This window comes from Mus caroli, unplaced genomic scaffold (genome assembly GCF_978045245.1).
Source record: "Mus caroli unplaced genomic scaffold, Mus_caroli_1 scaffold_12, whole genome shotgun sequence".
NCBI classification, from domain to species: Eukaryota; Metazoa; Chordata; class Mammalia; order Rodentia; family Muridae; genus Mus; species Mus caroli.
In genome coordinates this window covers 62047476-62060091 of record NW_028227267.1, presented here as the reverse complement: position 1 = coordinate 62060091, position 12616 = coordinate 62047476, and the positions used below count along the sequence as shown (strand labels likewise).

Here is a 12616-nt window from a genome sequence, read left to right as displayed (position 1 = left end):
AAATACCTACCCACCATACCCTAAAACTCAAAAGCAATGAAAAACAAAAATCTGAACTTAGTCAAGGGCCCACGACATCCTCCAAGTGTGGCATTTGAATGGGATCTTGGAACAGAAAAAGTCACTGAACAGTAAGTCTGAATAAAGCATGAAGTTGAATTGCATTTTAGTACTGGTTTATTGTGACAGGTACAGTGATGTAAAGTGCTATATGGAAAATGTGTCTATAGGAACTGCTGGGTATCTCTCAATAAAAGTGCCAGTTCAAGCCGGGCAGTGGTGGCGCACGCCTTTAATCCCAGCACTTGGGAGGCAGAGGCAGGTGGATTTCTGAGATCGAAGCCAGCTTGGTCTACAGAGTGAGTTCCAAGGACAGCCAGGGGAACACAAAGAAACCCTGTCAGTTCGTATGTTTGAGTCAATTCATGCTTTATGGCCAGTAAGTAGGACCTGTCACTTGGGCAAACCTATTTAAAATGACATCAGCGAAGGGGGAGATAAGACTACTGAGTCTCAGTGTGCACACTTACACAATCATTCCATAAGCAAACTTTCAATTTGGTTTTTAATGGACAATATGCTAATTAGTGATCTGTTGTTTGGTATACTCCTATGAGGAACCTACCAGGAAATTCTAGAGGATAATGTTTCCTATTTGTTGCCAAGTCAGACTACACCACTTGGATTCACCATTTTAGTTCTGGTAATTGCAAGGAGCTGTGACTCAAACAACTGACACAACTTAACCTCACATTATATATAAGAAACTCAACAAATCCAATGGTCAACACATCAAAAACAGATAATGCTGAGGTGCCTGGTACTAAAACTGTCTTATTGTTTATTACATTTATTTTAAAAGACTTAAGACACAATCAGTAGAAACAAAGTAATAAATTAGATGCTAAATGTGGAGAGGCAAGACACCCTAGGAGCTACATTTACGAACTCTTAAGTTCCAGGGCACATGGGCTGACAGGCCAGCTGAAGGATGGACACTATGAGCAGACAGATAACTGTAGTAACCCATTAAAGAAGCAAGAATATCTAAAAAGATCTGTCACAAAGCAATGGTCCCTTGATTCTTAAGTCATCTTAGACAGGGGTCACTAGTGTTTAAGCTACTTCTAGAATCTAGCTACTATAAGTTATATTAACTACATAAATATATCTAGTTAACAGTCCCCATACAAGTTAATGCTTTGAGCTTAGACCACAACATTGGCCATCTAGTTCCAAAGCTTCAACGATGTGTGCAGCAGACGGGCGATCTTTAGGATCCTCATTAGTACACACACAGAAGAGTTCGATGACCTTCTGGTAGGAGTCATCCAGTTCTTCCATGTTGATGAATGGCCTTGTCCCCAGAGCTGCATAATATGCTTCATCATCGAAGTCACTCTCATCAAAGGTTGCATCTGCACATGAGGGAGTTAAGAGATGAAAACATGAAAATGTAGGTCATGGGATAGCTCAATGATTACCCTCCTGCAACAAGAGGGTTATCCAGTATGCATTCCACTATACCACAGGCAGTTTGTTCAACTCTTCTGCCATAGTTTATCTACTTTCTCTCCAGCAAAAGTTTTAAGGAAACTTTGTTCAACTCAATACCCTACCTACCCAATGTAGAATTATTTAAAAAAAAAAAAAAAAAAAAAACCCATGAGTGGAGCAAGGAATACCCTTGTCTTCCTATTATCAATGTCTATCTCATTTATACGGGGTTAAACCTAGCCAATTAATCACAGTATTGTTATAATCTTAACTGTTTAAAATCTAATTTAGTGGAAAGAAATTCAGATTTATGTTAAAACTTATTTGTATTTATACCTTCATCAACATCATCATCTGGAAGATTGACGTGTGGAATACATAAAGTCATCATTTCCCACAGAGTAAGGCCAAAAGCAAACACATCTGCCTTGTCAGTAATGATGCCATTTTCTTCCAACGCTTCCTTGGGTTTCCACGGCTCAGTACCAATATAACAGGCCTCAGGATCAGTCACTAAAAACAAAAATAAATCATTCTAGTATCACTTAAAATCAACCATGTAGGATTCTTTGTAGGAATGTTTCTTTACTAGACAGATTTTGGACTTCCTAGTCCTTACCTCAATTTTGATGATTATATTTTTCTAGGAAATGACCATTTTCATCTCTGCTCACAACTTGGTGAACTATAGCTGTCTGTAACAGCCCTTACAGATGTGTACAACATGCACTGAGACCCTCTTCATTGTCTAGTATTGGTGATTATAGTCTTTCTCTTCTCAAGCTTGTTGAGAATTTTATTATTATTAACATTTTTCAGGGTTTGTTTTTCTTCTGTTCCTGTCTTTCTTATTTCTTTCATGAATTCTGATCTTCCTTTTCTGGCTAACAAGGAAGTGCAGCCAGTGGGGGCGAGTTTTGTCTTTTTTAACATACTCATTAGCTAATAGCTACTAGTTTTCCCAGGAAACTAGTGATTTAACATGTATCACTTAGGAATCAATTCTCTGTGATCCAAATATTCCCCAATAATTACATAAATTTACATTGCTAAGCTTCCAAATACTCAAGGCTCTCCTAGACATTAAATTAGTAATATCTAATTCCTTTTTCTCGTAAAGTATTATATCTATAATATCTTCCTTAAGGCAAAATTTGCTTTACATGTTTAAAAATCCTATTCTGTAACTAAGATAAATTAAATGCACTGGACAGTTTTTAAAGTATATTAGTTTTTCTGTATTTCATTACTATAATCTCCATTTTACACAAATAAGGATAGAACCAAAACAAAATGCTTATACTCACTTCCCAACAATAAGGGAGAAAAACTAGCAGTTTATTTAATGAAGATTTATCTTCAAAATTCTATTTTGAGGCTTTCAATGAAATTACAAGTAGAGAAGAAATATTTGAAGGGAAAAGGGAAGATGCAATAGTGGATCCTAATTAAACGTGATTAGATAAGAATGCCTAGAAGCTGGGGAAGCTCTAGCCTATTGGGTGTGTCTTGCCCAAAGTTATTCAGTTAAAATACATGCTAATAAGGGCCAGTGTGGGCACAGGCTGAAGACTGGGAGGCCTGTGAGCCCGACATATTTAAAACAAGTCAAAGACAAAAAAATATACACACTACCAAGAAGTCAATAATTGACCATGTGGCAAGGGAAGGAGCTGAGGACTCAGGAGGCAAAACAATGAAAAGACACTATTAGACAGTTTCCAAAAATAGTTCATTTAAACCATGTAGGTTTATTATGTTTTACAATGCAAAATTGTATAAATTTAAAACAATGCTACTTACCAGTCATATTTTCATCCAATGGCAGAGAGACTCCGACATCACAGATTTTAATTGTTTCAAAATCACCTTTAATTACAACATTTGAAGACTTTATGTCTCCATGAAGCAGCTTCTTTTCTTGGTGCAGATACTAAAATTGGAAAAAGCAATCAAATACATGAACAGAAAAATTAATAAAAACTCCTTCAATAAAACAATGACATGAAGCCAGGCAGAGGCAGGCGGATTTCTGAGTTCGAGGCCAACCTGGTCTACAGAGAAGTTCCAGGACAGCCAGGGCTACACAGAGAAACCCTGACTCAAAAAACCAAAATAACACCAAAAAAAATAACAATGATTTGAATTCCCTTTGTAAACTAGACGTAATTGTCCATTTCAAAGTATTTGACCTGCCATGTCATCTAAAAATTTTCTTCAAGATGTTTGAATTCTCAAAGCCCATAAAATTTTCAGTCCAGAAGATTTCCCAACACTCCAATTTTACTTGAGGCCAATAGCTCAACTTTGATGTAATACAATAAAAGCAGGAGACATGGTGCCACCATAATTCACAAGCAGAAGCAAAACTGTAATCCAAAACTATATTATGTTTTATACATTAACTTCTTTTGGGGTTGCAAATAGTCACATTTTGAACAGTGCTGCACAATAGCTGTCTGTTCACCTGTCAGCATTTGAGCCTAACTTTGAAATGAGAGGCCATTCTTTCTGTGATCTGCTCTTACACAAGAGCTTATACTTATTTCAATGCTGCCTATCGTGTGATAAGGAGGCCCAATATGGTTACGCTGCAATTTGTTCACTTCATTATATATACATACTTAAAGTCATTAGTAAGTAATTCAGATGTTTCTATCCTTTGGCTGTTCTAGAACTCACTATGTAGACCATGCTGGCCTTGAACTCAGATCTGCCTGCCTCTGCTGGAAATTAAAGGTGTGTACCACCATGCCCAGCTCTATCCTATCTAAAAATGTACTACAAATTGTATTTAAAATGCTTCTTTCTCAATCTGCTCCATAAACCAATTTCCTATGAAACCTTAACATGTAATCCTTACATCACTATCATTACACTGTGAGTAGTTAGTTCTCTAAAGTCACTATTACCAGTGCTTAATTAACATAATTGGGGGGGAGGCTTCTGAGACTGAGTTTCTCTGTAGCCCTGTCCTCAAAGAGCCGCCTTGCCTCTGCCTCCTGCGTGCTGGGATTGAAGGTGTGTGCCACCCCACCCCCCCCCCCAGTTATGTATACATTTCTTCCCCTATCTTCTATCTAAAACCACAGCAACATAGGTACAACACATGTTTAATTTCTTCATAGTTCACCCAAGCTGTTTAAAATACAGTGACACGGTTACCTTTAGCCCTCTGGCCATGTGCAAAGCAACTCTGAGAATTACAGCTGCTGGAAAAGGACTTCCACTGTCTTTGTTCCGCTCTTCTATTAAGTCATTCAGAGACTTTTCACCTCCATACTCCATAGCAAGGCACAGACTACCATCACTGGCTTCAGTAAAAGCACGATATCCTTAAGAAAACATGGCATTTTTCTATTAAACTCTCCATTAATATAACACAGATCTGGACTAGCACAATGAAGCAGCTACTATGTACAAAGCCCAAATAATTCAAATGCCTTCAAGTGTGTCTAGTAGCACAGATCAAAACACTTTTTATTATGCTTCTGTAAACAGAAGGATTCCACCAGCCCCATGAGTACCAAAAATGCAAAGTGAAAATAGTGCAAGAACCCATCATCTAAATGAACATGACTGGTCTACACCAGGATCATTCTACATTTCTGAAATCTTCACAGGACCAGCACCAAAACAAATACTTCCAACTCAACTCCATGAAGGTTAAATACATATGCTTAAAGATGTAGAATATGTGAATTTTAAATATTTATTTTATGAGTATTTTGCCTGTATGTACACGGCATGTAAGCCTGTTGCCAGTGGAAGTCAAGATACTATATCCCCTGTGGATGGTTGTGAGTCACCATGTGGGTGCCAAGAACTGAACCTGAGTCCTCTGCAAGCATGGCAGGTCCTCTTACCTGCTAATCCATCTCTCCAGGCCCTTATGTGAATTTTTACCTTAGACAACTCACATTAACTCGAGTCCCAACAATATGTGGACCCAACGTTATTAGCAAAACCAGTAGCTACACAGAACATTGCTCTACCACATACTGCCACAAAGTACATGCAGACTTACCTATAATGTTTGGGTGATTAAGGTTTTTTAAAATCTTAGCTTCATCAGTTAGTCTCTTCTGATACACAGTTCGATAATGATCATCACATAAAAGACTTATCTTTTTCACGGCCCAAGGAGAATGAGACAACCCTCTCGGAGATCTAAAATATACATATGTAAACTTAAAGATACAAAATGAATAAAAAACACCAACACTCAAATTTTGCTCCATAGAAATAGGTTTTTTAAAGTATATAAAATTCTTTAGGTCATCAACACCTGTTACATTTCTGTGTCAAGATTTAACCAGATGCCCTGAAAAGCACCTGATATCTACGCTCTGAGAAGGGATTAAAGGACACAAATAAGGATGGAGTATTAGGAACTTATCAAAATACAATTAAACCTCAGAACTACTACACTGTTTTCTAACATTTCTACCCTGGCATGTCAGCCTACTACTTAATCAACATTTATCTATATGCATCAGAGATGAGTTATGGCATGCTATGATTAATATTAAAGAAACTTAAAGGCAGTTTCTATATAAAAGTATTCTATTCTTTCATACATACGTTTTGATCAAATCTACTTTCCACTTCCTCCCCTCCAGGTCCTCTTCTATTCCACCTCCACTAACTTCATGTGTTCTTTATTTTTGAAGCCCACTGAGTCCACGTAGTGCATGGGTATAGGACTTCCTACTGGGGCATGGGTAGCCTCTCAGGCCTGCATCCCTAAGAGAGCTGACTCTTCCCTGGAGCCAGTAACTGCCAATGGTTCCCCGTCCCTAGCATACTCTTCTTCACTAACAGCTATTTCAACTCCACACCAAACAATTTTATACCCATTCACCACACTCAAAGCCATGTTCTAACAAGATCTTTCTACCACTTCACCTTCTTATAGAAGCTAGAAGAAAATGGACTAAGCTACTTCCTTTTTAATACTCTACCAGGAGGAATCTAGAAGTATTAGGGGCAGAGCTCAGGCAGTTATCAAGATTCTAAGGACTGGAATGTAGCCTTCAGTGTGATTCGAAACTTCTCCAATCCAAGTACAAGAGACCCACAGTCCCCCAAGCAAGGAATCTTGTCCTCACCTTTTCATTAGGTAAACGCTGACCCCAGTCCCAAAGCCAAGCTTCTGCATAAATGGAGAGGCAGGGATATTTACACATGGAGTAGAACATAATACTAAAAAGCAAAAGCAAAGCAAAAACTTAGCACTTGAAAGGAGCAGTACAAAATCATCTTAACAGTCTTACAGCCCTGTCGTAAGATTAGTATGACATAGGTTTTTTTAAGGTAGCACTTGCTGCTCTTACAAGAGAGACTCAGAGTTTTATTCCCAGCACATTTATCAGGCAGCTTATAACCATCTGTAACTAGTTTCCAGAGAATCCAACGCCCTCTTCCAGCCTCCAAGGGCACCCACATGCATGTGCGCGTACACACATACACAGAGACACACAAATATAAATATATCGAGAGAAAAAGAAGGGTTGCTAACAAGCAAGCATAAGGAAGTCCTAATGTGGTCCTCAAAATCAACCAGGAACATCAACTTTGTGACACTGTGACAGGTTGACAAAGAACATGCTCAAAATTGCACTCTAGTTACAAAATCATAAAATAGGAGGAAAACCTTGTAATGTTTTAAGTACTTTTATGATTCTGTGCTGAGCCACATTCATAGTTCTATTGGGATACATATGACCTGTGTGCCACAAGCTGCACATGTCCAAGGAGAACACACACACACACCATGTAAACATGTTTTAACTATAGTACTGCACTGTTACCCTTTAGAGGACTTTACTTTTGGCATCTGTAAAAACAAAAACAAAACATCTAAATATAAGTCAGAGCATTCTACAGTTATTAAAGATGACATAGTTCTGCTTCCTGTCAGGAATAACTGACTATTCTTGGACCTGCTCTCTCCATGAACTGTAAAATCTGACAAAATACAATAGTTTTCAGATGCATGACAAGAGGCAGAGCAGAGCAGAGACTTCTGAGCAAAGACAACAGCAAGCCCTGTTGAAACCCCATAGCACTGATAGGCAGTCCCAGGCTCCAACACAGAGTAAACAGCCCAGCAGTCAAACCACAGAGACAAAGCAGAGGTCAAGGACAACTAGGTAGCTGGAGTCTAAGGAGCAGAACACAGGAGGAAGCTTAAAGAAAGAAAAGAGAGGATTGAAAAGATCCACAGAGTGCTTGCTTAAGTACTTAACTGCGCATGTGTTTAGCGACCCCAAAGCATCGAAAACAATAGGCTAACAAATGACAAGAGTCTAGGAATAAGATCACTTTCTCATTAGCCAGAGCAGGTGGTACTGCAGCAGACAGTTGAGTGAAGCCCTCTAAAGGGTAACAGTTCAGTACTACGGCTAACTCTTAGCCCAAGCAAAGTCTGTAAAAAAGTTTAAAGGCCAGTCTCAAAAGCAGCAGGCTTACCACCATTCAGTGATATGAGCTTAGAGCTCTGTAGAGTGATCCAAACCATTTTCACCACTCTGTAGAGTGACGAAATCCAGCACTCAATGACATAAAACACCTACCTCCTAATCAAAAATTACCAGGTATGAAAGAAGCAAAAAACACGACTCATGCCAGAAGAAAAATAAACCAATGGAAATATACCATCAAATGACAGAAGTGGCAGGAGAACAAATAGAAAAACAGGTACCCAGCTCAGAAAGATGCTGACTGATGTAAAAGATAGTCTGGGCACACTTTAGATGTTCTTAAAGATCTTCATGGGCTAGGTGTGGGAGCACAAGTTGTAATCTCAGGAGGCAGTAAAGAGACTGGTGTCTAAGAAGGGCTTTTGTGGACAGCTATATCTAATAAATACATTAGAAACAACACTAATTCAAAAATATGCTGAGCCAGTGTAATAAGGTAATTTTTTAAAAAAGTCATAGAGACTGAAAATGGAAAAAAGGCACAATGTCTATTAATCTACATTTGACCAACTAAAGACATCTTGAACAATCTTCGAGACACCTACACATGTCTTGCTGTGCAAGTCTGATGCTAGATTCCTAGATCCCACCATGTACAAGGAATACAGCTCCTATTACCCTCTAGTTCAAGCCAGAAACCATTACTAAACAGGTCCTAAATTCCAGAACGACCATCAGTGAGTAGACAGAAAGTCTGGACTGTGCTGTTAGAGTCTCTGTTATGGTTAGCACTGTAATAATGACCAATCTTATGACTGTTTACAGACAATGACAAAGGAATAAACACTAAAATGTTTCTAGTAGAAACAGCAACAAGAGAAGGTCTTTTGCAATCTTACCAGATTTCCTTTTTTCAGATTTGTTTGGCGTCTTGAAATTATTAATTCCTTCCATTATAGCAATCACGTTAGGTCCTACAATGAAAACAAGCAAAGTTATATTGCAACTATCTAAAATACTCTCATTTGTGAGGAGAATCCCATAACGTCATTTTATCACAGAAATATACAATTTGAGACCTGAAAATGACCTCAGCAAATAGTCCAATTTTATTTATAAAAGTAAAATTGAAGCCCAGAGATACAATGACTTTACTCACGGGCATACTATCATTGAGTAGGAGTTGTGGTTTTAATTATACAATATATAGAGGTCAGAGGCATAGCTCAGACACTTAGTAAAGGCACTTGCTGCCAAGCCTGTCAACTTGAGTGCAATTCTTGCTTCTCATTTAGTAGAAAGAGAGAACCAACTCACACAAGTTGTCTTCTGACCGCCATACACGCTATGTGGCATACATCTGCCCACACACATACACAATACATATAGAAACAACTATAATTTTAAAAACTTTTAAATATGTAACTTCAATTTAAAAAAAATACTACCTGAAGCGAATGGGGCTGGGGTGGGGTAGGGTGGGGTGGGTGTCTTGTCACATCTTTTTTTTTTTTTTTTTTTTTTTTTTTAATACTACCTAGTTCTAAAAGGTTAGCAGAAACTAGGAATGTAGCTCATGGGTGGAGTCAGCCCCGCATGCACAAGGCCATGACCTGAGTTCAATCCCCGGTGACAAAACCCAAAAGGTAAATACTATGTCTTCCTCTCGTACTTCCCACAAGTTACAAACGTCTCATCATCCTTTAAGACAACCCTATATGCACACCTGTAATACCAGCACTCGGGAGGCTAAGACCCACCTGGGCAACAGTGAGACCCTGCTACAAACAAAACAAAAACAGAAACCCATGCATACAAGCAGCGTTATTCTAATAGTCCAGACAGACAACAGAAGTACCCATTAGATGCTGAATGCAGAGCAAAAAGTAACAAACTTGCTACTGTACAACACAAATGAGCCAGGAAACCATGCCAGGTGAAAGAAACCAGATAGAGAAAGCCACACACAGAGTCCATTGATGGAGCTTGTCTAGAGCTATCCAGAAACGGCCATATTTCCTGATGGCTTAACTGTAGCAACAAACAAATGAAAAAAGGGTTCTGGAGATTGGGAGCTCATTTTTGGACGCTTTATTAGACATCTTGGTGGAAAGGTCGAACAGGCAGGCAAATACAGATCTGGAACAGAGCTGAAGACATGATGTGGGCTTATCTACAGCAGTGGGATTAAAGCTGGGCTGCTAGATGATAAAGGGTATAATCCTCAACCCGAGTCAGGAAATGGAGGGTAAACAGCCTGTGGAATGTGAGCCTCATGCAAAATCCTTGGCAAAGAGCGGCCTGGAGACTGTCCTTGCTACCACAGCTTGAGGACTGGATACAAAGGGCACAGTGTGTTTTTCAAAGATTAAAATACCTAGGTTTAGCCGGGCAGTGGTGGCGCACATCTTTAATCCCAGCACTTGGGAGGCAGAAGCAAGTGGATTTCTGAGTTCGAGGCCAGCATGGTCTACAGAGTGAGTTCCAGGACAGCCAGGGCTACACAGAGAAACCCTGTCTCAAAAAAACAAAAAACAAAACAAAAAAACAAAAATACCTAGGTTTAAACATTTCAGCATTCCCTCATATTCTGGACACTCAAAAATGCCTCTCTTCCACTTACCCTGTTTGTACCAAAATATCCTACGTCCCGCCCAGCTCAGTTGTCTAATGGGATTTTTTTCCTGGCTGAGATAGAGCCTTAGTCTATACTGTCGTAGATCTGCATATACATTCCATAGGCATTAATTGTTAAATAACTATACTTTCTTTAACCCATATCACCTTTAGGCTTGGGGTTCAAAGGGCACATCTGATAGAGCTGGGGCATCTCTGGGGCATCTATTGATGGGCTTTCTAAGCCCCATTTATGTGGGTCTCCCCATGACTTAGACTACCTTGAACTGGCTGTGTATACCAAGCTGACATCCAACACGACATACTCCTGCTTCAATCCCCAAGCGCTGTCACATGCTTGGTTACCATGAGAACTGCTTATTTAAGATTTGACTTTTCCCAGGGGCGTGGTGGCACACGCCTTTAATCCCAGTACTCCAGTCAGAGGCAGGTGAATTTCTGAGTTCGAGGCCAGCCTGGTCTACAGAGTGAGTTCCAGGACAGCCTGGGCTACACAGAGAAACCCTGTCTCGAAAAAACAAAACAAAACAAAAAAAAAATTTGACTTTTCATCATACACCTTCCATCACCTATGTGTGTGTGGCAGGGGTGGGTGGTCTATGCACAACAGTACGGGAGCCTGAAGTGAAGGATGGCCTCCTCTGGAATGATATGTAGTTGTTTGTGAGCCACTCCACATGGGTGCTGGCAACCAGCTCAGAGCCTTTGCAAAAGTCCTGCAGGCTCTAACCAATGAATCAATGCTCCAGAGTCCCCCACCCATAACTTTATAATATTACACTGCTTGGCTTTTCAAAAGTATCTTTTTTATTTGCATATGCTAACTCTACAAGATTATGAGTTTCACTAAGAATTTCCATATAAGCATGTAAGTGTGTGTGTGTGTGTGTATATATTAAATAATACCAGTAATCCCATGTATAAAATTCTACCCACAGCCACATTCCCTGTCCTTTCTTTGGTCTCCATTCCCTAGTTACTGGGACCCCAGGCACTCTTTACTGCTTCCAGGTTTTGGGGTCCTGAAGATGGATCCCAGGGCTGCATGCATGCTGGGCACAGACTGTACCCAATGAGTCACTGCCCTACCACAGTCCACTTTTCTACTGTGGCCTCACCTTAAAAGCAGAGGCATTAGCAGAGAAATCCTCCCCCCACCCCACCCCCGCCTCTTTCATAGGGAAGGGAGTGACTTTCTCCCTGAACCCCCAAACTTTCCGCAATAAAGGAGCTCAGGGTCAGGGGCTTGGAGGTGCGCGATGGTTCCATGGGGTTCCCCTATTCTCCTCCATCCACTATCTTCCCTGGGTCCTCCCCTAGCCGCTGTGTACCCTCAGTTTGCTGTTCTTCCCCGCAGATCTCCTCCAGGTCCTCCGGTGGAGGCAGTCCCCCTCCCGTCCGCGACCCTCCCCTCAGGTCCTCGATGCTCCACCCCTGACCCCTCGTCTGCCAACCACCTTCGAGTCGCCCCGGCTGTCCCTTACCACGCTCGCTTGCTCGGGTAAAAAGGTGAAAGTGATGAGCTGGCTCAAAGCGGTCTGGACACCTAGTCTGGAAGGTGCAGGCTCAGCTCCCTCCCGCCAACAGTGTAACCGCCGCAGCGTTTAGGGCGCGCGCATTTTCAAAGGCCGCGGCCCGCCGGGGGGCACTGGAGTTCGAACTCAGCTGACTCGCTCCGGAAAATGCAGGAACAGCTCCGTCCCGCCAACACTCGCGGTAACCGCCGCGGCGTGTAAGAAGCACGCCTTTTCAAAGGTCCCGCCAGAAGACTACGGGGCGGCACTAGGGTCAAAACTCACGCGTTCGCACAGTCCTCCCAGATTTACTCGAGTTTCCAGGTTTGATTTAGTCCTAAAAGAAGAAATCTTCCAGAGCGATGGCTAGAAAGACATAGCAAGTGTCAGACAGATGCTGGCGGGAAAACAAAATATATATCTGTTTTGAAGGCAAATTACCCAAATTACAAACACTGCTCAGAATATGCAATTAGGAAGTTTTATTGCAGATATATGTGACCTTAAAACACTAACTAGAAATGTGTAGAGTTTCATCATTTG

The 12616-nt window shown here is 40.7% G+C and overlaps 1 protein-coding gene across 1 annotated transcript; it reads right to left on the bottom strand.

Moving 5' to 3' along the window:
- Window positions 1–205: 205 nt before the first annotated feature.
- Pbk (PDZ binding kinase) lies at window positions 206–12269 on the bottom strand. Its single transcript, XM_021182069.3, is given in 9 exon segments — window positions 206–1196; window positions 1198–1418; window positions 1834–2010; window positions 3301–3430; window positions 4663–4832; window positions 5525–5667; window positions 6609–6702; window positions 8822–8896; window positions 12044–12269. Coding segments are annotated over 8 exon segments (1011 nt in total). The 5' UTR covers window positions 8877–8896; window positions 12044–12269; the 3' UTR covers window positions 206–1175.
- Window positions 12270–12616: the final 347 nt, after the last annotated feature.